General features: G+C 46.1%; 1 protein-coding gene across 2 annotated transcripts; it reads right to left on the bottom strand.

Annotated features, from left to right (window-relative positions):
* Positions 1 to 2718: 2718 nt before the first annotated feature.
* IGSF1 (immunoglobulin superfamily member 1) lies at positions 2719 to 19025 on the bottom strand. Of its 2 annotated transcripts, XM_019426984.2 has the most exons (21): positions 18843 to 19025; positions 18642 to 18703; positions 16158 to 16294; positions 15982 to 16008; positions 15269 to 15550; positions 14622 to 14909; positions 12418 to 12702; positions 11898 to 12191; positions 11159 to 11437; positions 10700 to 10826; positions 8765 to 8835; positions 8638 to 8670; positions 7961 to 8251; positions 7393 to 7671; positions 6519 to 6806; positions 5122 to 5409; positions 4653 to 4940; positions 4170 to 4457; positions 3779 to 4057; positions 3257 to 3380; positions 2719 to 3114 (listed from the first exon to the last, which is right to left on the bottom strand). In XM_019426984.2, exons 3-21 carry the CDS (start codon positions 16225 to 16227, stop codon positions 2979 to 2981), a joined length of 4017 nt encoding a protein of 1338 aa, XP_019282529.2. In that variant the 5' UTR covers positions 16228 to 16294; positions 18642 to 18703; positions 18843 to 19025; the 3' UTR covers positions 2719 to 2978. The 2 variants fall into 2 exon arrangements, with proteins under 2 accessions (XP_019282529.2, XP_053747723.1); XM_053891748.1 differs by lacking the exon at positions 18843 to 19025 and having other exon boundaries at positions 18642 to 18819.
* Between the last annotated feature and the right edge of the window lie 7473 nt (positions 19026 to 26498).

Below are 26498 nucleotides of genomic sequence, written 5' to 3' on the forward strand. Positions count from 1 at the left end.
GTATTCTATCGCATATTGTTCTATACAATAATAGATATACAAGATATGTAGAAGAGCTGCTCCGGTTGAATCTGGAAGGAGTTGGATAGGCATGAATTCTGCCCTCCGAAGCCTAGGTAACTGAGAGTTAACTACATAGAGATGCATTTGCAAACGAATGTGGGCGAAACCCTGCAAGTACCATTAGTGAGATGTTCTGGACTCGGGAAGGACAACTCACATTTTCTGGATGTTGTATATGTGTTAGAAGTAGATTTTGTCTGGGTTGCAACTTGAGGTGGAACTAGAGCTGGTGAATACAAAAGGAATTTACACAGGCAGATATGGAATCAAACAATTTGAAATTCTCAGGTTGTGTCATCAAGTGGTGGGCTCCCCATCCTTGGAGGTGGACAGAAAGAGGCTGTGTACCTACCTGTAAGTTCCGCTATGAAGGAGATTCTGTACTGGGTTGGGGATTGGACCACACCACTTTGACAACCTTTGTAGCTCTGAGATGCTGGGGACAAGGATGTGTGAGCTCAAGGATCAGCGGTAATTTACATTTGTCTTTTAAAGATGGGAAGAGGATCTTTGGTCTGTGTTCCTGGAGCCCCAGAGACAAATTCTGCTCTCAAAGGTCCATTCCACCCTAACTGAGATTCCATTTCCCAGAAATTACCTGATGCTGGGCTGACGATTAGAGGCCAGCCAGGGGTGAAGGGACTGATTCCCATGGCAACCAGGTTGAAAAAAAGTGCCATGTGGAGCATTGTCAGCAACAAGCTAAGGTTGCATTATAAATAGATATTTAATTCATTGAGATAGTTTGTGACGACTTCTGCATTATAAATAGATATTTAATTCATTGAAATAGCTCTGACAGCGAGTAGGAAAGTTAAATCCCAAAGCCACTCTTTGTCTTTAAGTATTTCGCAGTTAATTGACAACTATTTTTTTCCCTTCTAAAACATGTAGAACTTGGTTCTCTAAGTGAAAGAATGGTATATGTGAGTGTTTTTAGAAAACCAACTAACAGTCCAGTGTCACAATATTTCTCACTATTTGTTTCTCATTGAAAGGCTTATCAAAATTTTACCTGATTCCCTGAGTGCCTGCGTTTAAATCTTTTTGACACAGAAGACCCCAGGTTCAATATCTGGATTTCACAAGAGTCTTTCTCTGCATTTTGCCTCATCTTCTTCCTGCTTTTCTAACTCAGAGCCTTCTCTAGACTTCAGTCCTTGGCTCTCCGCTCTTTTATTCCCATTTGTCTTTCCCTTGTTTAACAGCTAAAGGAATCAAGTGTTCACTTGCTAACTTGCACAGCCCTGCCACTAGCCTTGATAATACACTTTGGAACACCCGATGATTGGAAAACGAAACCAGACCTGAGCAAAGACTTCTATCCTAAAACCAAGGACCAAGAAGAAGCCTCCCTTTAGTGTTCAAAATGTACAGCTTGATTGAGGGTTAGGGATTATGAGTTTAAAGGCAGAGAGTAGTGCTCAGCAGAAAGCAACATTTAGGTTTTGCTAGATTCAAATGTAAAAGCACTTTTGAAATGCAATTTTTAGAAACACTATAAGAAATTAGTATAAGCGACCAATAGAATCTCATCAAATGGAAATCAGAGTGAGACTTTGTACTTCTACATTCCAAAGAGCTTAATACAAATTAGTCTATAGTATTCAGTGTTTCATTCTATAAGGATTAAGGGAAATGGGATGCATTTTTTTTTCATTAAGTTGCTGGGTAAATAAGCTCCCTAATGTAAGAATATAGGAGTTGCTTTCTAAATTTTATTGTAACCTGGGATAAATAACTCACCATGTACAGCACCTTTGTGCATCATTCTGCTGAACAGTGTTGGCTTAGAATTAAACAGTGTTGGGAGGTAAGGAACTCTACAGTCAGGTTTAAAGGAATCATGACCTCCTCTAGGACCTGTAGGACAATTCTTCTGAGATCTTGAACAGGTTCAAGGAACTAGGTAAGCCCCCTTCCCCAATCCAATCCCCCTAATGTGTACTGAATTTCGCACCCATGGAGCAAATGTCATGCTGATCCAGGGAGGAACATCAAGGGCTCAAAATGCAAGCCAGCAGCCACTTGGAGTCCTGGGAGGAGACACCGGGAGGCTCCCTTCTTCAAATCAACCACCGCACCTGCTTACTCACTCTCTGAGGTCCCCACACCAGATACCGATTTCTTTGGGAAAACAAAGCTCTCTTTAGGGTTCATCAAACTATTCGGTTTTTATCAATCATTTAGACTTGAGTGAATTAATTTACACTCCATGATTGTTAGGTAAGGGCCACAAAGCAACTTTGTCAATTTCAAAGTTCTGCAGAGGGCTAATTCTGATGTTTGAAGGCAGGCATACTATGGACCTACAAGTAACAGGGTAAAAAGGATATACTTTCAATGTTTGCCCTCCTTGGGCTGAACTTGGAAGGGACATCGCCATTCATCCATTCATCCATCCAATAATGAGATGGAAAGACAAAAGGACATTCTACTCAATGACGATGTCTCAAACCAAATTGGGAGGTATTCTTTTGGAGCCTTCCCTCCTTCCCCACCCCATCCTTAAGCTCCTTTTGTGCTAGCAGCCCCATGCTCTCTTACTCTTCCATGGAGGTCAGTTCCAATACACCATTTCTATGCTGTAAGTAGACAACCGATCCATGGAAAAACCACTGCCATAGTTTTTTCCGTTAAATAGTGAATACTCTATTTATTCAGAAGATATGTTTTTAATAGAATTTCATACACCAGTAAATCAGTACAGTGAGGAGTTACAGGGGTAGGGAATCTCTCTTCAGGAAACATCTCACCCTGTAAGAGCTCTCAACTCCCAGAATCCCCTTGACCCAGCTCAGGTGATTAGTGGCCAAGAACAGTAGATGGGGTTGACTCCTAGTATAATCAGTTGAATCTGCAGGTCTCTGAGGATAAAAGAGAGGAAAAGAAAGCTCTTGTAAATGAGGAGATTATTATATTGGGACTGGCAGTTCCACTGAGGTTTCCTGAGAGACTGATGAGGGAGAGCTGGTGTTGGCGCCTGGTTCTCCCTCTTGGTTACACTCTTCAAGGGCTATGGTTTGGTCTCTTCCATCTGTCTCTGAGTCCCTGTGTAGAGAAAAAGAAATGACTAAGGGAGGACCCAAAACTGTTAACCTGAAAACAGGTTGTGTTATGGGGCTTAGATATTCAAGGAGCGTTTCTCCAGCAGCTCTGGGTTTATAGGAGGAGGTTGACATGAGGCATTTACCTGGTTCGGAGTCGAGGCCACTTCTTCCACTCTATGGCTAGCACCACCCCCAAGGCTACAACTACCACCACAATCAGACTACTCCGGACAATGTTCCCCACAGTGCACTCCTGAGCAGCAGGCCCTGTGATGATAAAAGAACAGAAACCAAAGTCATGGAGGTTATCACATGTCTGTTCTCCTGACCTCTTTTTGCCCAGTCATCTGGCCTCCTCCAGGATTCACTTGGAAGCCGCGTGTTGAGAATGAGAAGGGGTTGGTCAGAGTCAGTGCTTATGCTGAGGCAGAAGCAGCTCTCCTTTTGGGGGGTAGAAGATGCCTTGAAAGTATCCTGCTCACTATCTGTGAATGAATCTGAGGTCCCACCTCCCTACCATCCCTGGGAGAAAGATGGCCACACTTGAGGTCTCAGACTCCAAACCCTCCCACCTCCACATTTGGGTGGTCTCCATCAGGTCTCCATTGGTGTCTCTAGGATCCCAGGTGGGTCATGCTAAGATGATGGAGGGATTATCCTCTCACCTGCTGCCCCCACCAGCTCCAGGGCATCACTTGGCTCCGACCAGATATCAGGATAGGCCTGGAGGCGGTAGCTGCAGCTATAGTTGCCAATGCCTTTTCCTTCTACATTGTTGATGACGAAGTCCCCATCCTCTGAGAACTGCTGAGGAGCCTCTTCTCCGTCATGCTCCAGGACAAATTCAACACCTGGCAGGGGACCTCGGCACTGAAGGGTGATGTCCTTCCCTAGCTTGAACATAGTGCTGGGCCAGGCTGACAGCGAGGGCTTAGGGGGCTTATCTGCAACCAAACAGGACAACCAACCAGTATTAGAAGTGACTCTGAACCTGCTCAGGGCTAACTACTTTAGACTATAAAATCTAGACTATTACTGAGGTCTCTAGGACCTTACCAGTCACCCAGATCTCCAGGAAGTCACTGTGATTGGAAGCCGCAAAGGGAGCAGAATCCAAATAATAAACACAGCTATAGATCCCAGAATCTTCACCTCTCACCGCTGGCATCCAGAAGTCAGCCCTGTACCCGCTTGGCTTCTGTTGCTCCAAAGGCTCTTGAGTGCCCTCCTTCAGCAGGACAAATGTTGAGTCTGGAAGTTCCCCTTGGCACTGAAAAGTCATATTTTCTCCAGGGGCTACAATGGGACCTGGCTGGGCTAAGAGGCTGGGTTTGGGGAGCAAACCTAGAAAAAATTAACTACTGGTCAGAGAGAGGAAGCCAGTTTCCAGTGTGCCACCCCTGGAGTCTGTTCAATAAAGAGGGAAGACTATTGCTTGCCTCTCCTTGAGCTCTTCAAAAACTATTTCCATGAAGTGTCTTGTGGTCCATTCTCTCCTCTCTATGCTCCCATGCCCATTCCAGAGCACCTTCCCCTTACCTGTGACTATGAGTTCCAGGGTGTTGCTAGGCTGTATCTTGATAGGGCTGGTCCAGTCAGGGTGGTAGCAGCAGCTGTAACGCCCTATGCTAGCACCAGATATATTGGTGATGGGGAATGCCCCGTCATTACTGGTAGATCCCCAGAGCTGCACTGAAGTGGCTTCTCTTTCTTTGTGCAGAATGTACCCTACTCCATGGACTGGCCCCTGACACCAGAGAGTAACATTCTTCCCCACAGGAACCACAGAACTGGGCTCAGCAAACAACCATGGCTTGGGAAACGTGTCTAGGAAGAGATGGAAGATGGAAAGTAGTGAGTATGGAAACTTATCACTAGCTGCATTTACCCTTTACCTTTCTCCTTCTGGATGCAATGGTTCCCCTCTAGGGTCTGGCCTAGCCTTCTACCATCCCTAATCCCTACTCCAGTTGTCTCTGTCCCAGTCTCCTATCTTGTCTGTTCTTACCAGTCACCCAGATCATAATGGGCTTGCTGAGATGCGATCCCCTATTTGACATGGTTGTCTCGTAGTAGACACAACTGTAGTTCCCAGAGTCCTCTGCTCCAACGGTATGGAGGAGGAAGTCAGCTGAGTTCCCTGAGGTGCTCTGGAACCGTAAGGGAACCTGGTTTCCTTCCTGCAAGAGGGCAAACCTCATGCCTGGGAAAGCCCCTTGGCAGCGCAGGGTCACATTCTTTCCAGGAAGCACCACAGGACCTGGCTGCGCCAGGAGAGTGGGTTGCGGGTAGTATTCTGAAATTCAAGAGACCACAACATGAGAGAAGCCTATCCCCCCACATTCTGCAAATTGCTTTTCTAGTGTTATTGTAAGAAACAGTATGTGTTCATCGTAGCAAATTAGAAAATACTGAAGGGGCGCCTGGGTGGCTTAGTCCATTAAGCGATTGACTCTTGATTTCAGCTCAGGTCATGATCTCACAGTTCATGGGTTTGAGTCCCACATTGGGCTCTGTGCTGACCATGAGGAGCCTGTTTGGGATTCTCTCTCTCCCTCTCTCTCTGCCCCTACCCTGCTCATGTGCATGCACTCTCTCTCAAAATAAATAAATTTAACAAAAAAGAAAATACAGAGAAAACCTAAGGAAATACAATTCTACCACTCAAATATAACCATTCTTTATACATTTCTCTGTATTTCGTTTTCATTTTTTCCTATGTGTACCCATATCATTGTAGCTGTAACGATTTGCATATTGGGATCCTACTGTATGCACAGTTGTGTAGGTTAACATTTTTCACTTAACTTCATATAGTAAACAGTTTCCTATGACGTTAATCAGCCTTTGAAAACTATCATTTGTAATGGCTGCATAATATGCAGCTGTCATTTCAAGGTCTTTTCCTTTTCTCTGAGGGCCATCCAGCCCACCAATCTCTGACAGACCATCTAAAGAAAAAGTGAACATTGAGCCTAAAGCTCTAGGCCAAGCCACAAAAAGATTTCAGAAATAAAGCAACATGAGCTTGGCCTTGGGGATTGGACACCCGCAACTGCCTTCCTTCTTTCCCTAGAAGTGAATTACTTGCCTCTCCCTTCTCCCCTCTCCTTTGACTCTTCTCTCTGTATCAATAATAATATAGTCAGCTGCCTTCCATGGACTGCTTACCATGTGCCAGGCACTTTCCTAAGCACATTCTTGGTGACTTTTATTTTATTTATTTATGTACTTGAATAGGCTCCACGCCCAACGTGGGGCTTGAACTCATGACCCTAAGATCAAGAGTCGCATGCTTCATCTTGGTGACTTTAAGAAAGAGCGCTTTTCCTTTCCTGCTGACAGCCCTTCCACCCACTGTCCCAGGGTCAATACTGTCTCCATCTGCATGCCCCCCCTCCTGACCTGTCACCACGAGTTCCACAGGGTCGCTGGGCTCAGACCAGATAGCAAAGTCATAATAGCGGCAGCTGTAATTCCCTCCATCACCAGCGCCCACTGAAATGATCAGAAAGTGAGCTGCACTGGCCCCTGGACTTGCCCAAGACCTGTCACTGGATGCTATTTCATTTCCATCTTTGTAAAGAATAAAGCTCATGTGCTGGTGGGGAGTGGAGCAGTTGAAAGTCACTCGGGCACCAGGAGTGACCACAGGGCTGGCCCATGTCTTGAAGAAGGGCTTGGGGTACATTTCTAGAAGGCAAAAGACAAAACACAACACAAAACCAAATTAAGAAACCAAAAAGAAAGATAGCTAATATAGCAAACATTGATTTCTGGAAGCTGCTTTGTTTTCTATAGCATTTCATTCACCAGTAGGTGCATTTAAAAATCAAAGCAAGTCCACTTTGCAGACGGACTTCTCACAGGGGACTCCTGACCCCCACTCCTCACCTCCTTGGATAGATAGCTAAAAGAGTGAACTTTCACTAGAGCTCTGCTGGTCCCCTGAGGCTCAGTTTGCCCATTTGGGCAAGAAGGGTGAATGGTACCTGTTCCACTTCCCTTGAATATTTGCTCTATATCTAAATAAGATAATTGATCTGAAAATAATTAGAAAACTTAAATCACCCTCCACAAACCCCAGCTATTAATAACGATTATGGCTATTAATATCGCGCAGCCAGAGGCCCCAGCACTCCCAGCGCCACGCCTGCCTGGCTCTAAGATTGGACACAGGCTCCTAGGACCAGCAGCAAAGTTTCTGTGGGGAGAGGAGTGTCTGACCCAGAGCTTTGCCTCCCCCCACTCCTCTCTCACACACCCTTTTCAGCTCTACCTTTTATGACAAGCTCCAGGGGCTCACTGGGCTCAGACCACTTGAAGGGGTGCTTTTCAGTGTGAGTACGGCAGCTATAATTGCCTTGGTCTTTAGCCTCCATTCTTTGGATTGTAAAGAAGGCTTCTCTCCCAACCGCACCAAGTTGCTGGACAGGTTCCTGCACTCCCTCCTTGTACAGAACAAACTCCATGCCTGCCAGCCATCCTTTGCACCGGATTTGCAGTTTCTGGCCCCGGATTGGGGGGGAAGCAGAAATGACAGGTTTGGGGAGCATGTCTGAGAAACAAAATGGGGTGGAAAAGGAGGCCAAAGTTTGGAGGTGGTCAGATGGGACACTTGGAGTCACTTTGTCAGCAAAAAAGAAATCCATCCCGCACTGGCCTTTGACTCTTCCTATAAGTCTGTTCCCAATCCCCTCCCCCATTTCAGGGCCCGTCCTCTCCTACTTGCAGCACAAGCCCCTTGGGCTCCAGGTCAGTGTGCATTATTCCCCCACCCTCAGGAACAGTGTTGGAGTTGCAGGGCACTGAGGATCACCCTGGGAGGAGCCTCTGCCTTTTCTTACCTGTGCCCACCAGCTCCAGAGCCTCACTGGGCTCTGACACAGCCATCTCCTCCCACGAATGGCAATGGTAACTCCCGGTGTGGCTCTGGGTCAGGGCGCCAAGGGGGAAGGCAGCCCGGACCTGCTCTGAGGCCGGGCGAGTTGCAATCCACCCGGTCCCATCCTTCAGCAACACAAACTCCTTAGTTGAGCCAGAAGGGCTTCTGCACCAGAGGGTTAAGTTCTTCCACGGGGCAAGAGGGAAGTTGGTCTCTGCCCACAGCTCAGGCTTAGGGGTTGGCATGATTATTTCTAGAAACAGCAGAGTTAATGAAGCCATCTTCCCTCCTCCCTCCCCTCCCCCCTTCTTTGCCCTTGAACCCCCTACCCAGATCACATTGCCCACCTCCCCTTTCAACCCAGACCCAAACTCTTTCCTTCCTTCTGCAGGTGCTAGGGGAAAGAGGAAGCTTATGTCTCAGCTGAGCCTCAGAAAAGCGCAGAAGCTTGGGAGGGGGGCATTTTGCAGGCAGAAAAGCAGAGTTGGAGGCCGAATTTTGCCAGCAGCTTTAGCAAGTGCCCCTTCCTGGCTGTCTTTCCCTTCCAACCAGTCACTCCCTGGCCACTGACACTGACACTCTGTAGTTATTTCGGATCTCCAGGAAGGAATGTCCCAGTCTGGAGCAGGAAAAACTCACCAGTCTCTTCTGTCAATACCCCATTGCACAGTCCTGCAAAAGAAATTGCTGCCAGGGCTCTGCCCCCTCCCGCACGGGATTCCCCCGGCCTTCTGCCCAGGCCCCTTCCCCACCCCCTTGTACTCACCAAAGCAGAAGAGGACAGTGACTATGAAGAGCATGGTGACCCCTTGAGCAGTCCCCAGCAACCAGGCTTCTCTAGTGAGACCAGAAAAGAGACGAGAGGAACTGCTGGGGTTAGGGGGAGGGCGGAGAGAAGGGGGCGGCAATTTATGTCATTGGCTTTCTCACCACCCAATAGGGATTGGATTTGGGCAGGATAATGGGATATAATCTTTTCTGACATCGATGACTTTTCTTTTTGAGGACCTCACCACCTACAAACCTCTTGGTCTTTCATGACCCACGTGCCCCCCGCCCCCTCCCCCCTCCCCAGCCTGTATCAGGTGTCAGCTCCCCTTGGCCCCTGATTAGGCTGTTGCTGGAACTGAGTTGTCAGATGTGAAAATGCTTTTGTAACCCCAGCCCTCAGAACCCCTGGAGCTCAGAGTGATCGGTAGCTCTGGGTGGTGGGTGTGGGGGTGGAGGGAAAAATCTTGGGTGTTTCTCAGTCATCAAGTTTAAGTTTGGAAGCAGTTTTTATTATGGCAGTATTGGTCCTCAGACCGACCTGCCTCACCTGCCTTTGTTATGGAAGGGTTGCCTAGGCAGCCGTGGTGAATTACCGGAAGACTGTCAGTGCTGAGCTAAGCTTGTCAGAGAGTGGGATCTCTCTACCCCCACCCAGATTATGACTAGCAATGTGTAGCAGCTTTGGGTTATGGGTCCTGTAGAATTAGATGATATTAAGCCAAAATCCACTTGGCAATTTGTACTTAGAAAACACTGACCCATCCCCCCTTCCTGATCACGAAAACATGCTTTTCAAGCTGCTTTTTCTCAAATCTGTTTTCTGAACCCATTCTTTGATGCGGTGGTCCTGAGTTGAAGTAGGGCACTTGAAGCCACATTTTTTCTAACTCCTGGCTTTGAGGTTACCCCCAGATGCAAGACTCAGGATAGATTCTAAGGACAACTAAGACTGGACCCCCACTGAGACCTTTTGAAAACTCAAAGGGTGGTGGCTTTTGCAGAAGATTTAGGGGGCTCCCTTCTAATTACCCAAGCACTCTGTCCTTCAGATCCTAGTGGAAAACACAGACACAAATCATAGTCATCAGCCTTTGTGTATTGAATACACAAAGGCCTGTGATAATGGTGAGGGTGCTACAGCCAGGAACTAGGAGGTTGGGGGGGGGTACTAGATAAGGCATTCAGGGGCTGAAGCCCCCACAAAGCTGGGAGCTGTCATTTGTCTCCTTGTTTTTAGGCAGAATAGCTTAAGCACAGGCCATGGGGATCAGAGAGAGAGGGGGATGGCCCAGAGGACTCCAAAGGATCGTAGGAAATGGTAAGACAACCTGTTGTTTCAGAGGAAGCAGTTTGATGCCCAGGCCCAATCCACTGCCTCATCAGATGCCCATCTAGGTTAAGATTATACTCTCAGGATGCCCTGCACAGATGGTTGGAGGCCAGAGCAGTGGAAATACTGGTTTCTAGGGCAACTAGGATGGACCACAAGGCTCTCTCGCCCTTGAAAGCTAGGAGTAATGATGAAAAGTTGGGATGGGAGTTGGGTAACACCTGGAGACACAGGACAGCTTGGCTTCTTACAAGAGAAGAAGTTCAGACTAAGTTAATGTGGAAGACATCAATCATCTCTGAGGGGCTGAGATTTGGGTACTCTCCTGTTGGGGGGGAAATCAATGGATGAGGTTCTGATTACTTCTCATCTCTGAGAAGTATATGTTTCTCCACCCTCTGGCTTGGGTGCTGACCTCTCTGCAAGGTGAAAGAGAAACAGCTGGGATGAGAAAGTCTTGTCTTTGACACCCAGAAGGTGGGGCATACAAAGGGTGTGACCCTGTGACTTGTATCAAATAGAGCATGCCCTGTGTCTGAGTCTCTGGGGAGCCTGGACTGAGCTACATTGAAGAACAGGAGGCTGGGACAAGACAGTTACCTTATTCTGAGTCTCCGACACTTCCACCTTATCCACAGCACTACCAACAGCAAGGCAACAAGCGGCATGAATAGGGACAGCCTGATAGCTTCATTCAGAACGTAATTCCAGGTGAGAAAGCCTGTGGCTAGAGAAGACCAGAAGAAGGGGCCTTGATAGAGAAAGGGGGAGGCGAAAACATTCAGGGGAGGGGTGGCAGGGGCTGGTTCCTGACGGTGAAGGGAAGGTGAATAGAAGTGGCCTTCTTTTTCATAAAGAATGGGAGCTTTGAAAGTATCCTGCTCACTGCCTTTGAATGATTATGAGGCCACCCCAGGGGAGGAGTGCACAAACACAAGGACCTTAACTTCTAAGCCCCTGACTCCCCTTTCCATAGCTTTCTGGGCACTGCTCTGGGATCCCAGGGCTATCATGACCAAAGCCACGGAGGGGCATACACATGAAGAGCTTTCTTCTCACCTGCTGGCCCCATCAGCCTCAGGGGCTCACTGCGATGTGACCAGATGTTGGGGTGTGCCTCTATGCGATAACTACAACTGTAGGTCCCTGTGCCTTTCCCTTCAGCATTACTGATGATGAAGTCTCCATCCACCGCGAATTTTTGGAATGCTGCTCTTTCCTCCCATTCCAGAGAAAATTCGAGTACTGGATGAGGTACTCGGCACTGGAGGGTAATTGCCTTTCCTAGCTTGAACACAGTGCTGGGCCAAGCTGACAGGGAGGGTTTGGGGGGCTTATCTGCACCAATCCAGAAACCAGAGTTAGAATAGTGACCTTGAACTCAATACCCCTTCCCCCAACAAATGTTTCCCAGCTTCCTATTTGATCTTTTCTGCTTTTCCACTTCCACTAGATCAGAGGTCTCAAACTTTGTGCATCAGAACCTTTTGGCCCACTCCTCAGTGCTCTAAAGACTCTTGGGTTTCTACCTTCTCTCAGGAAGACCTGACACCTGTGAGTTTCCCCTGCCAGAAGGAAAATAACTTTTCCAGGGGACACAATTGGGCTAGGCCATGCTGAGAGGTAGGACTTGGGTAGCAATCCTGGGAGAGAAAATACCTAAAGTTTTTGGAGAAAATTCCCCACCACCTTCCTAGTGTATTTTTCCTTGGCTCATAAATCCAAGAGGGTATAGGGCTGCTAGCTCCTTCTTAGAATACAATAATGGTGATAAAAACACACATTTGTTAGCACTTGCCTACAACCACGAGCTCCATGGTGTTGTGTGATGTCATCCTGATGGAGGTCTTCCAGGAGAGGAGATAGAGGCAGCTATAGACGCCAGCATCACTGTAGGTCACATTGTTGAGGAAGAATGACTCATCGTCATCAGTGCTGGCAGTATCCAAGAGCTGAAGTGGTTTGTCTTCTCCTTTCTTATAGAGTGCAAGCCCCACTCCATCCACTGGCCCTCGACACCACAGGCTCACGTTCTGACCCATTTGGACCACAGGACTGGGCTGAGCAAGTAGCCAGGTCTTGGGGAAAGTGTCTAGGACAAGACCCAAAATAGAAAGGGCTAGTAGTCTGCCTCGCTTCCCACCACTAAGGGTTCTCTTCCTCCAGTCCACCCTTAGCAAATCCTAAGCCCAGTTGTACAAATTCTGCTCTCTTCCCCACTGTTAGCCCTGGCTGCATGACCAGGTTCTCCAGGAGGCCCAGAGGGAGTTGTATATCCTTAGCCCCTAGCATAGATGAATGGCATTCCCCTCTCTTACCGGTTACCCAGATTTTCAGGATATCACTAAGGAGTGAACCCCTGTATGACCCATCATAGTAAAAACAGAGGTAATGTCCAGCATCATGGATTTTCAAAGCCCGAAAGAAGAAATATGCCTCGTTTTTTATTGGCCTCTTGCGGTAAAAGGATTTCTCCAAGTCTTCAAGCCTTATTAGGGCAAATGTCATTCCATAGATTGGCCCCTGACACCTGAGGCTCAGGCTTTCTCCAGGTGCCATAATGGGCCCAGGATATGCTGTCAGAGTTGGTTTGGGATAGAGTCCTAGAAAGGGGAGAGACCCTGAATTAGCAATAGGTTGAATCTTCCCTATTATCTTCTAGTTTTATTTTCCTAGTTTTTTCTAAAGACAGGGAGTGGTAGCTGAAGTTTAGCCTCTACTCTCTCTCCCTTCCTTGAATCTCAGCCTCTTCTAGGAGATAATCAAGGGCATGTCCACTTAGGCACCTCCCCGCTCACCAGACTTAATCAGATCCACCGAGCTCTAACTATGTATAGGGCTGTGTCTCCGTGGAATAGCTACATCTGTAATTGCCTGTATCTTTAGGTTCCTGGAATGCCAAATGTACTTCTTCCAGCCACCCAAGAAACCAAACTTCTTAAAGTGTACTTTTGATGCTATCTTTGTAGAGCATGAATACTACTGCAGGAATAAAAATGGCTTTCGAACACATTAAGCCCAATAAGACCCTACTTCCAGCACAAGATAGGAAGAAACCAATAAGGAGGGATTGGCCAATAAGTCTTCAACCCAAAGAAATCTGTTAATGGGGCCACACCCTCTTTTCCAGGTACTGTTCCCCTAAGGGAATGATACTACAAAATAAGGGGCGGGCCTTACCCCCATACCATTCCTTCTTACCCACTGCCATCCCAGGTAGACCCACCCATCCATTATTAGAAAGATCAGCTCTGTCACGTGCTCATTGAGCATTTAGGATGTAACATTCAGGCATCATGTAGGTATAAGGGTTTACAAGTAGACACAGTCCCTGTCAGCAAAGAGCTGATGGCCTAGTGAGGGATACCAGTGAGTAGGTAACTGCCAAAGTGTATGTTAGTGGAATCTACTCTGGAAGGACATTCGTGCAACAAACATCCATACACACAGTTCAAACAGACAGTCTTTGTTATTTGATCCTCAATAAGAAGCTATACTAATGAAATTAACATCTACCATTTATTGAGAACTTATATGCCAGGCACTGTACATATATTATATTTAGGCACATCCTCACAACAACCCTGTGAGGTAGGCATTATTCTTATACCAATTTTGCAAATCAGGAAACCGAGGCACAGAGGGGCATCATACAGTAGGTTGTATAGATACCGTCATCCCATTTTAGAGTGGGGGAAACCGAAGCACAGAGAGGTGAAGTGACTTCCTCAAGATCACACAGGGAGGTGGTGTCAGAGGTTGAACTAGAAACCAAGATTACTGCTTCTAAGTCCGGAGTACCTTCTGTTGCGCCACGGCTTTCCCCAAGCCTATTGATGGGGATTGATGGAATAACTGATGCAAATGTGGCCAATTCTGTCTGAAAGCATCTAGGCCATGGGGTGGGCAAATTGGGGCTCGGGTGTGCGTCTGGCATTTGAACATTTTCGGGAGACTTCTGCTGTGTTTAGAGGTTGACTGTCTTATCAGATTTACATATACAGGACTAAAGTCATTTATGAAGCCATTTCTAAAATACGAACTATCACCTTTTACCATTTTTGTTTATTTTTATCACCAGCACTTGCACAATCCATTCTGTTTTCCACACTTAAAAATAATAATCACAAATACAATAAAAATGCATTTGAAATTTAAAAACCAGCTTATAAGACTGCAGTGGCAGTGCCTGGCACATATTAAGTGCTCAATAAATATTAGTCAAATGAATGAATGAATGCATCATGTTCAATAAATAGAGAACAACAAAGCTGTGATGAGTTGAAGCTGCCACACACTTGGTTGGGCTCACTCGCTAGCAAAGTGATTGGCTCCCACACATCTGCCTTGTAGAATGTGGGATTCTAATTTGCATCTCAGTAAAATGTCACATGACTGTAGCTCAGAGGCCTTGCAGGGCCTGGGACCTGGCTAAGAAAAGTAAATTCAGAAAGCCTGGTTCATCCAGCCATGATCCCTGGGACAACAATCATCAGACCCCAGCAGCCGTAGCCGCACCCACCTGCCACAATCAGCTTCAGGGGGTTGCTGGGCTCTGACCACAGAGTGGGGAGCATCTGGATATGAGTGCGGCAGATGTAAACCCCTTCGCTCTCAGGTGTCATGTTGGCAATGGAGAATATGGCCACTGTCCCAGTTGGGATTTGGTAATCCACGGGCTCTGCATATCCCTCCTTGAACAGCATGAACACCAAATCCTGCAGCCAGCCATGGCAGAGTATGTTAACATTACATCCAGGAAGAGGGGAGGTCTCAGCCTGGATCCAGAAGATGGGCTTGGGCAGCTGACCTAGAAGGAGAGAATGAACTAGAATTCAGGTAGAGCAAGGATAGTGCTGCTCAGTGAGCAGCAGAGGAGAGCGCTACTTAAAGAAGACTTCCCTTTACCATCCTTATTTGCCACCCTTCCCTCTCCCATCTAGGGTCTCCCCTATGTTGAGCGCTTGCTCTCTAGAAATGTTCCAGAGACTGCAGCCTCATTCTGCGTTACCTATAAAGAGTAGGCACTTACTGTGGAATGCCTGCGTGTATGCATTCATGCATTTGAGGTAAACAAATGAATTAATTAAACAAATCATGCTCTGCGAAGGCAAGTTTGCATTCCAGGAGCTGGAGTTTATTCTTGACTATCTGTCACTGTCTTCTTACCTGGTGCCTCCAACTCTAAAACTTTACTGGGCTCTGACCAGCCTGTCTCCTTCCAGTAGCAGCACCTGTAAAGACCTGCATTGTACTTAGTAAGGGCACCTAAAGGGAATGAAACTTGGAAGGTCTTGGAGGAAGGGCGGATCCAGGTCATCTGTGTCTTATCCTTCAGCAGCAGGAACTTGCTTGAAATCCGAGAGGGGCTTTTGCACCAAAGTGTTATGTTCTCCCAAGGGGCCTGAGGGTAGTTGGTCTCTATCCACAGCTCTGGTTGTGACTGCATCACTGTCATTTCCAAAGATCACAAAGATGTGAGTGGTCCAACACTCTCCCTCCCACAGCATGCCCCACAATGTCCCTTAAAATCAGCTGTGACCCCGATTCCTTTTTTTGTCTTCCCTCGGGGACAAGAGTGTCTGCTCCTGTGGGAGATGGGATAGGGACCCCAGGATATTTGTTCAAGGGATTCAAGTGAGTTGGGGAATACAGCACAAGTCTGGCTTCCTTTCCATCTGAGGTAAAGCTTTTTATTATTCTGTGGGAAACCAAGTCACGAAGTGAGGGGCTCTGATTCCCAACCAGCTCAATCTGGGAATTATCTTTGTGGTCTCAAGGCAGTTATGTCCAGGGGCCATGGAGGCAGCTGAGGTCTCGGAACCTCCAGGAAGTGGCAGGTTCCTGAGGTGGTGCCACCTGAGGTGGCACGACTCACTTACCTATCGATGTCATACCCAGACTCAGCCCTGAAAAGAGAGAGAATGGTAAAGGAGGGCCCACACACTGACCCCACCAACTCTCATTCCCCAAAAGTCTCTCCTCCCTCCCCAAGGTGTCCACTCATAGGGGTACCTGTGACAGGATTACTTGCCCCTCATCCCTTCCTTGTACTCACGAATGCAAAAGAGCAAGACAGTAAATGTCCGCAACATGGTGGGTCGCTGCCCTGGCCGGTCCAGGGTCATGGGGCCTCTGGTGCTCAATGTGCACTTCAAGTCTGGCACGGCTCTGCCCCTCAGCAGGTGGTGAGATCTAAAAGCAGAAGTACTTTTACTCAGAGGACTTGTTCTGCCCCTCAAAGTTGAGTTTGAATCACTAAACTGCACTTGACAGCCCTACCTTCCACTCCTTCGGAGGCATGAAAGGTACTACAAGGTCACCTGCCCCTTTGCCCCACCCCCTTCTCTTCCCACCCAAGGTCTTTGCTGGCATCTAAGATGTCAGATGGGTTGAAATGTCTGTACATCCCTGGAATCTCAGAGGCCCAGAGGGCAAGTTAATCCAGCCCAGAGGGAGCCCATGGGATGATAGAGATGGGAGGGGTAGGGAGTAATCTTTTTAGATTAGATTAGATAGATAGATAGATAGATAGTCTGAGTTCTCCAACAACCTAGGAAATGAGGCTTTCCTGCCATCTCCATTTTTCTGGCAAGGAAACTGAAGCTTAGAGAAGATATGTTTAATTTGCCCAAAGTCAAAAGATTAAACACTAAGGCCAAAATTCATGTTTAGCTCCGATGCCAATACTCTAAAACCAGTATTTAAATTCCCCCTTTCTTACATTTACTCACCTTTCCCATTTCACACCATCCAGGCCCTCCCTTCTGTAGATTGACTCAGACGCAGTATTATGCTCATTCTTATATCTTGCCCCCCAAAGCTTGAAACTCCCCATCTTAAGTAGGTGTTGGAGAATCAAGGTGCTTGAGCTAATTAATATAAGGTGTAAATGATGTATTGGCTGCCCATAATTTATAAGCAATTTTTTTCATTGCTCCTAAGGATATAGAGAATTGTTTGAATTTCAGAGAATATGGTAAAAATATTTAAATTCAGCGAGGCCTTTTCATTTTCCAAAAACCCCACTACTGACCACATGTGCACAAGATAGACCCTTTATACTTTCTTGCCTCTTCTCCCCCACCACACCCAAAGTATCCATTTGCCAAGGGAAGGTGTATCCCCACCACACACAAACTCAAGCTAACTCTCTTCCACCAACTCTCTCTATTCAGACTCTGAGGTACTGGCTGTTTAATCCTAGCTCAGGCTACAGCACTGGTCTTGTAATCCTAGCTCAGTAGAGCGAGGTAAAGGCAGCTCCCAGAACAGAAAAGGGGTGTTTTTGCTTCACCCCAACAGACCCTAGTAATGAAGCCTCTAATCTGCTCCAGGGCTAACACCGGGCAGGTTGGAGGAGCAGGAAAACAAGAAGATTCATTTTCAAACATCTGGGCTGTAGGAAACAGGTGGAAAGTCAGAGATCCAAGGAGACAGTTTCCTTTCGCCTTTTTCACTTTACATTGAAGAAGGATGCTCAAATTACCCTCTCTGGACTTTTTTTTTTTCTTTTATCTGTGAAGTTGGGGAGAAACACCTACCTAGCATTTTTGTTGTGTTGGATCAGAGATAATATATGTACAAGGCACACAGTAAACATTTCATTAAAAGGTAGCTATTTTTCTTCTTCCCCAAGGGGGTATTAACCTCGTGTGGCACCCTAACGATGCTCATCCCATCTCAGTTCCTAGAGCCCCTTTTCCCTGCTCTTCTCAGGGCCAGGCCTAGGCCCAGGCTTGAGTGCCACCCTGTTGCTTTGTTCCCCCAGGGCTCTGGGCCAAGATTTATTGGGGAAGCCAGGTTCTACTGCCAAGGGAAAGGTTCAACCTGGGATTCTGCCCAGAAATGCCATCTGAGATTCCACAGTGGCCACTTGGACCCCTAAACCAGGGTTTTGCCTCCTGGGGACTTGAGCAGAATGAAGGAACCTGGACTTCTCAGCATGGCTGACCCCTCCCCAATCACTAAGGATCCAGCCCAAATCAGGACTCTTGTGCCCAGGGAATTTGGGAAACAGCCGCCAGCTTTAGGTTAATTGGCCACGCCCATTTTGGGGCCTTCACACCCCCACCCCCACCCCCACCCCCAACTTCCAAGGACTAGCCCTTTTACCCTCTCCTTCTATTCCACCCCAAGCACTTTCCCCACCCTTAGGCAGCGCCGCAGTGCTTTTGAGGGTGACATACCCGAAATGTCTAAAGGCTCGTCCCCTGCATAGCTTTGAGGGCTCCAGGAATCAAAGGGGTTGGGCTCGGCGGGGTGCCGGGTACATGCTTCGCTAAGGGTTTGGAAGGAAGACTGAGAAGGAAAAGGGAAGATATTTACAGTGCCCAGAGATTCTCAGGGAGGCAAGGCTGGGATCCGTGGAGGGACGGAGAAAGGGAGGGATGAAGGGGGTAGCGGGTAGAGACTGGGGAGCAGTTTGATTTGCGGCAATTAGTTACAGCAGGGAGATTATTTCGGGGGCTTTTGTTTAGGATCTGATGGCCAGTATTTAATCTTCAGCCACTGGGCTATGCGCTCATTTGCAGGTACTTACGGTAGTTGAAGCCCCGCTCCGATGTTGGAGATTCTCCAGTGAGCTCCTCCAGATGCAGCAAACTGCCCGGCATGAGAGGAGCTGTTTAAGGACAGCCCCTCGGGCTCCGAGCCCCGCCTCCCTCTCTTACCCCGCCTGCTCGCCGGCCGGGCTGCTCCAACCTCCTCCCCTCCTTCAGCCTGGCTCTGGGAGCCCACCTACACCAACTCTGCCTGACACCTGCAGTCCTCCGATGGCCGGGATTTCTCCGCCCCTCCCAGCTCTCCGCCTCTCTCCAGGCTCGCTGCAGAGGTTGCCCGAGCCAAATTCAGGCCCCTGCCCCCTCTCCTGCCGCTCTGAGTTTCATTGGGTCACGGTATTCTGGAGGGGAGAGGGCCAGTTCTCAGGACTGCCAAAGCTGTAGATCTCTCCTCTCCAGCTCCCCAATGCCTTTAAAGGGATCTCGGATCTTCCTCGGCCCATTTAATGCCCCATTTATGCATGCACGCCGCCACCACGGTTTAAATGCTTCCTGTGCGCCTCGGGGCCCTGGGCAGCTATTGGTTCGAATCTTCATAGCAGCCCTACGAGACATGTTACTTCACTCCGTTTTACAGATGAGGAAACTGAAGCTCAGAGAGAGTTAAGTGAGTTGGACAGCCTCCAAAGTCCAGTTTGGGATAAAAGCCCAGGCTTTGGAGACACAGCAGTTTGGATTTCAGTCCAGGTTCAGTAGCTGAGTGACCTGAAGTGAGTTACACTGCCTGAGCCCCAGTTTTCCCATCTGTAAAAGAAAACAGTAGAAGCTAAGGTGGCGCAGGGCTTGGAATGGATAGCGCAAGTCAAACTTCCAGCACAGTGTGCTAGAACATAGTAGGTGCTCGATCAATGGTAGCTGCCGCCGCCACTACTTCTATTAATCTGTAAAGCATTCTCCAAATGCCCTAGAGTAACATGCTTTCAATGATGTAGACAACCTTCCACAGATTTCGTTGGTCATAAAAGACTTTTTGAAATGACAAAATGTATGGGTAAGATGCTAACCACAGCTCCTGACATCTAGTGTATGATGGGATTAAAATTCAGCGTCCAAGAAACTCACAGATCAATTCATTGTCGGGAAGAAATAGCCCAATTAAACATAAAAGATTACAAATTATCTAGAGAAAAAATACTGCAATTTAAGAACAAACCATGTAAAAACCAAGTAACAGCTCTTTTTAACAGGCAAAGCGAATATCATCTCTTGATGCATCAGGTAATAGCAGTTGTAGCTTCCTGGCATCCTCTGTGCCCACACACCATTATAAACCTCAAGGAAAAGCATAGTCATATGAATATAAACATATGTTTTGGGGGGCAGGTTATTTAACCTTTTCAAGACTCAGTTTTCTTACTTGTAAAATGGGGATAATAATTGTACTTACCATCACACAGAGTTTTGGGTAGGATTGAATGAAAATCCCCAGGTAAACCACTACATGGTGCCTGGGTCACAGCAAGCCTCCATTAGTTCAATGAATGGTTGTCAAGTATTTTCTTTGTGCCAGGCGTTGTCTTCCATGCTGATGATTTAGAAAGAATGGAAGTTTCTGCTCCTTTATTTGCTATTATTATGTTTGAGTTTCTGCTTCTAAGGAGTTTGTGGTCTAAGGACAAATAGTAATGGAAAACACGCCAGAGGAAGGGGCACCATTAGAGTCAGAGAATTGCACTAGGAAAGACCAGCAAGTAAGACATGAAAGTGCAAGCAGTTTGCTGTTACTGTGGGCCTAGATGAGGGCGATGGAACCAGTGAAGGAGGGGAGAGCAAAGGTTCCTGAAACATGTAAAAGATCAAATTGGCTCAATGTGATGATTGTTTGGAATACGGTAGTGATAGTTACTATCTGTCAGGATGGAAATATCCATGCCAATTTTCAAAACATTTGTATAGAAATTACTATGATAGTACCAGGGACTAAGTGCTTTATAAATATCAACTCATTTTCTCCCCATAACAACACTATGGGATAACTATCATTGTTGGCCCCATTTTACAGATGAAGAACCTTAAACAGAGAGCCAATTGAGCAAATTGCCTGAAGGCGACACAGCCAGCAAATGGCAGAGCCAGGATTTATATCCAGTCTGTATATACAGTCCCATGTTCCTTCTTTTTTTTTTTTTATTTGCCTTGATTTTAATATAACTACAATTGGGTTTTATACAGGAAGGCTTCCTAAAACTTTTTATGCAAAGTAACTGAACAACTTCTTAGCTCTTTCAATCTTTCTTTTCAATAAAGTATAATTGATATACAACATTATATCAGTTTCAGGGGTACAACATAATGATTCAATGTTTGTGTGTATTGTGAAATGTAATCCCATGTTCTTAACCACTACCCAATGCTGCCTCTGCATTGGATGTTTGGAATGATAAAACTAAAAAAATCATTAATTAAAATTAAAAAACAGATTTTACTTAGTAAAATAAAAAAGCAACAATCAAATGCATTGTTAAGAATGTAGAAAAAGGCAATGATAGTGTCCCCCTGCTCTTTACAAGTCCTTGGCTGAAGCTTGTGCTTTGGACCAGCAGCCTGAATCTAGAGCCCAGGTTCCCCACTAACTGACTGGAAGACTGCAGAAGGTCCTGGGGTTGCATGGATAAGAATACAACTCACTCTCACACTTGCTCTGGGACACTATGAGATTCAGGCCTCCTACAAGCCAACTTATTCAAACTACAGCTGGCAATTGAGACATGAGAAGTTTCATCTCTAGGCTACCTCTGTGGGTCTTGAAACTTGCAGCCTGCCTGCAAAAGGAGAAACACTGTCTGGCCAACCTTTCTAAAGAAAACCTGAGTAGCCCAATAATAAATATAAAGCTGGTGATAGAGGCCAACGTAGTCTAGGGCCGAGACTTAGCTAGGATGGAGTTCTTGACCTTGGCTTTGCTGGTCTTCCCCCATCATGAATCCAGTGGGCCTATGGCTTGTGATCCTGAATCTTTCATGTGCGTGCGTGCGTGCGTGCGCGTGCAAGCGCGCACCCACCCACCCACCCACACACGCCAGGAAATCTGGGATTCTTCCCTGGTTGATTACTCTAGAATCGGCTGGTATTAAACAACTCCTCCTTCAGGGAATGTTTAAGAATGATCAGTCTTATTCCTTCTTTTTTTACTTTATTTTATGTTTTTAATATTTTCAATGTTTATTTTTGAGAGAGAGAGAGAGAAAGAGAGAGAATGAGTAGGGGAAGGGTAGAGAGAGAGGTAGAGAGGAAGTCACAGAATTCCAAGGAGGCTCCAGGCTCCAAACTGTCAGCACAGAGTCTGACACAGGGCTCGAACTCACAAACCGCGAGATCATGACCGAAACTGAAGTCTGACGCTTACCCAACTGAGCCACCAGGCTCCCTGACTAATCTTCTTCCTAATTGCCGGGCCCCCCCTGCCTCTCCATCCCCTTAAACTTGCCAAATGGACAGGAGAGGGCTGGTAGGGGAGCTCCCAGCTTCACAGTCCTGGGGTGGGGTGATACCAGAAAATATTCCCGAGTCATACCCACAGCTTGAGCAGGGGGCTGGAATAGAATTTCTCCTGCAAAAGCTTCAGAATCACCTCTTCTGGATTAGGAGACAACGGGTAAAAACAATATTTTATTGAGTACATACTATTATACGTTGAGGTAAGTTGTGTGGTAGTGGTAGAACTAATGTGATTTGTAAGAAAGAATTTCTAAGCTCCAAAGACTCTCAGCCTAGAAGAAAAGAGCAACTCTCTTATAAAAGCTGTACTGGGAACCAAAGGAGTGCTAGGAAAGCTTCAAGAAGGTGGAGCTCAAGGTGAGGCATCAGGGGACATATGCTGCACACAGGGTGGTCTGGGGAGACTTCTCCTTGAGTCCAGTGTAGGATGAGGAAATCTTTTTAAAGCTGAACATGTCTTATAGTAGTCCAGGCAGGAGAAGCACAGGGCAAAGCTGACCTCTTCCCACTGATGTGCTTGAGCTGGTTGGCATTGGTTCAGGAGAGCGGAACAGGCGCATCTTATGTCAACCCAGTGTTCAGTAACATCAGGTTGGCGGCTTAAAATTAGCCATGGCCAGTGAATTTACACCACTGAATAAGCGAATGCTACAAATCAGGTTTCTTGTTTTGTTTTGTTTTTCCTCCAGAGAGCTGTTTGTTAAACATTTACTATTAAGAAGGCCCCTAATATGTTTTAGCACCCCTTCCCACTCCCCAGTAACCCTCAGTCACCATCCCCTTCTGCAATTGGGGAGGGTATGTGGAAGAGATAAGTAAGAAATTAAGGAGGGGTGGGGGAAGTGGACAACTGGTTTTCTGGGACAGTGAGGAGACCCAACCAGACAGGTTAGTTCCACCAGCAAGACCTGGTTGGGGTTTGAGCTCTGGAGGTAAGAAGTACCTCTTTTTGGAGGTGGAGGTGGAAGCTGGGGCCTGCCCACAGAGCTTGGGTTTCAACTTATCCTTTGTCAAGCATTTCAATTATTAAGGGCACGGTTTGGGGCACTAAGTCACTTCCAGCAGCTGGAACTGAGGGTATTTTCAAGACTTTGAAGGAAGATTTGTAGAATAAATCAAATGTAAGTGATGAACCAGAACTGAAACATTTAATTAGAACACACATTGTGAGCCACAGGGCATAGGTGCCTGCACGATCAGCCTCTGGATGCCTGTCACAGAGCAAACCAACAGTGTGATTACCTAGTTGAATTTAACTTAAGGTTAATGGGTGCGTAAAGAAAATGAGGTTTTGTTGTGCTCCAATCTAGCAGGGCCACAAGGTTCTGTTAGGCCCACGAAACATTTACCAAAAGGTTAACTACTATCCCACTGCTCTCCATACTAATCCTCCTAGCACCACGGTGTTCCTTTTATTTATATGAGGAACAGCAAGAAGACCTGTGTGTGCTTATATGTTGTGTGCATTTGAGTACACGGGAGCAGGGGTTCAGGACTCGATGTATAAAATGAAGGTGGGCTCTGAGGGTACACTGCGAAGTATTTCAGTGTCCCTTTTTCCTGTGTTGGATGAAGATGATGGCCCCAGAAGGGAAGAGGCAGGCTTAGCCCACTGTCTGGTGTGGGCAGGCAGAGTGGCTCCCATGAACAGTTTAGGTCAGACATAGATGGGAGAAGCTTTAAAGTGCCAGCACCAGGAAAGCTTTTTCTCTGCTTCAGAGCATAACTTGCCTCCACTGTGTTCAAATTGTAGCATTTTCATGGGTCGGGAGGAGAAGGAAGACAGGAGGGAATGCCACTTGGGAACTTTTAATGACTCGTCCAAAGGAAAGTATAGAAGTCAACAATTGGGTTCTTTTATTCCCATTCCTTGTTTGATTAACCCATTATATAGTTAAAGTTAAATGGAGATGTGTAAACAGCAAGAGCAACACAAATTAGCAGTTTAAGAACACATCACAGCAATATCCTCCACTGTTTACAATCTGTTTCTAAAAATACCAGTTTATAGGCAATCATTTCAATGTACACACGTCTCTTTCAGTTCTACTTGTTTTTATGCTCTAGGATACTGTCAAATTTTCTAAAAGATCTGAGTCCCTTTGACAGAGGGTGTGGGGAGATTTTCTTTCTGTAAATAAGTCCGTTAACTTAATAAAGGTTATTCGTTTCATATTCACAATAAAATTATTTTTTCCTATTTTAGCTATCATATTCCAATGTCTCCCCATCCCATCTGCCCTTAATTATTGTCTTACTGTATTCACATCCTCTGTCTCACTTATCCCTCTCTCATCCCTTTCCTTTTTCCAATTGACTGTTCTCCTTTTCTCATGCAGGATAGACAGACAGACAGATAGATGATCAATCGATCGATACACTCAATTCAGTCAACATGACATCTGTTACTTCATTTTTCACTAATTACCCGTCAAAAAGGCAATTAATCATAAAACTAAGATCTACATTCTATTAAGAAACTTGGCTTTGTAAATCAACGTAGCCACTTATCTCCAAGAGTGTCCTGTCCCTGGGCTGTAGCTGTTTCCAGTAAAGCCAGTAGTTTCAGAGATCTAGGGCCAAATGTCTTGAAGTCATGTTGATTGTTCAAGCTTCTTCTCTCACCTTCAAATAGGAAAGATAACTTGGCTGGATGGTTCTCTCAGAACTTTAGACCCCGGAACTTGAGCTGGTAGTCGATCTTGCTCCACTTTCTCTCTCTTCCGTTGTAAGGAAGACATAGGGAGGCATAGGCCCTGTCTTTACCTTGTTGAAAATCAGTTTTCTCTCTCTCTCTCTCTTTTTTTTTTCCTGAGCAGCTTGCGAGATGATTTCTTTTTTTTTTTTTTTTTTAAGTTTAAGAGCTATATAATTTTGTGCCTTGGACTGTTACTTTGAGAGTTATATTTGAGTGGGGACCTGTAAATTGTTTTTATGTGTAAGCTGAGCTCTATGCTTAGCTCTGGACAGTTTTTTTTTCAATAATTTTCTTAACAATGGTTTTAAGGTCACTCTCATTTTCTGTCCCTTCAGGGATGCCAGATACACGAGTATTATAACTCTTTGATGTGTTTTCAAGATCCATTACCTTTTTTTGTACTGTGAAGAGCTGTTTGCTTAAACTTTTAAACTTTTGAGACTGAAGCTCAATTTGGTCCTCATTTGGACTTATTCTCTCTTCCATGATATTTACTTGGTAATTTTCCTGTCTTGGGGTTTCTTTCAACACCATGACCTCATTCATCAGTATCCTGTAGTCTCTGATGAGCTTTCCCTGTGTGCTTTTTCAAATGCCCACATGGTCCTGTATCACTTTCAGGGCAGAAAACATCAGGCCCCTCAGGTTGGCCTCTTCTCTGGGTTCTGCCTGTTGTTCCTCCAGGCCAGCTGTATGTCTTGAGCTCTCTGAGGTCCCTGGTTCCTCTGCAGCATCACAGTACTTCTTGCTTTCTCCCAAGTTTGTTTTCATTGTTTTTGTCATGCTCTTTGAAGCTTACATAGTTTCTGCTTCCTTTTTTCCTGTGCTCAAAATTGAGGCTTCTGTTGGCTTTGAGGTGTTTCCAGAGCTCAGCAATTGTGTTTTACACACAACTGCTCTCTCTGTCCTCGCCCCTGGAAGCTTAAGATCTGGGGGGTCTTTCAGCTGAAATTCAACAGCGATTTGAAGCTGAAATCCTCAGAAACACTGTAAGAAAGTAAGGTATAATTAACTGATGTGTTCCCTCCTAATAGCCTTGGGAGTAAGAGCTGAGCATCCCTACAGGTAAAATAAAGAAAAACATAAATGCATAAATAAGAAATAAATTCACATGCATATAAGTACACTCAATACCTGAGTACATAAGTATGCAAACACACGGACAAACATAATACAACTAAAGGCACAAATACATGAACATGGAAAGAAAGATGTACATAAACTGAAACTCCTATTTTCAGAATAATTTAGCTTCGTCCTGACTGATGGTGGACAGAGTGTGTCTCGGATTAAGCAACTGGGTGCATTCGAATTATAAAGTAGAGGGTGAGAGGCGTTCATTTAAATGTTCCAGGGTTTGTGGCAAGAGACTTTGACTTTGTGTCAGGGGGCTTGAATTTCAGTCCTGGCAGAGCCACTTACTAGCTGGGTAATCGTGTGACATTTGGCAAGCTGTCGAAAGTTATTTGAGTGTCTATCTCCTCCGTCAAATGAGTATTCAATAACTGTGACTTAAATCTGAGTATAGAACTCTCAGCCTCAGCCTCACCACGTTTTTTTTTTAATATCTGTTTACAATGATATCTGGGGGTTAGGTTGGTGATGGTGGAGGGAGTGGAGACAGGACAATGATGATGAGGAGGAGATCTGAATAGGACTCAAATTGATACCCTCTCAGGTCTCATGGCATCATCATTCTTTT

Source organism: Panthera pardus, unplaced genomic scaffold (assembly GCF_024362965.1).
Source record: "Panthera pardus isolate Hobbes unplaced genomic scaffold, ASM2436296v1 HiC_scaffold_27, whole genome shotgun sequence".
In the NCBI taxonomy this organism is placed as follows: domain Eukaryota; kingdom Metazoa; phylum Chordata; class Mammalia; order Carnivora; family Felidae; genus Panthera; species Panthera pardus.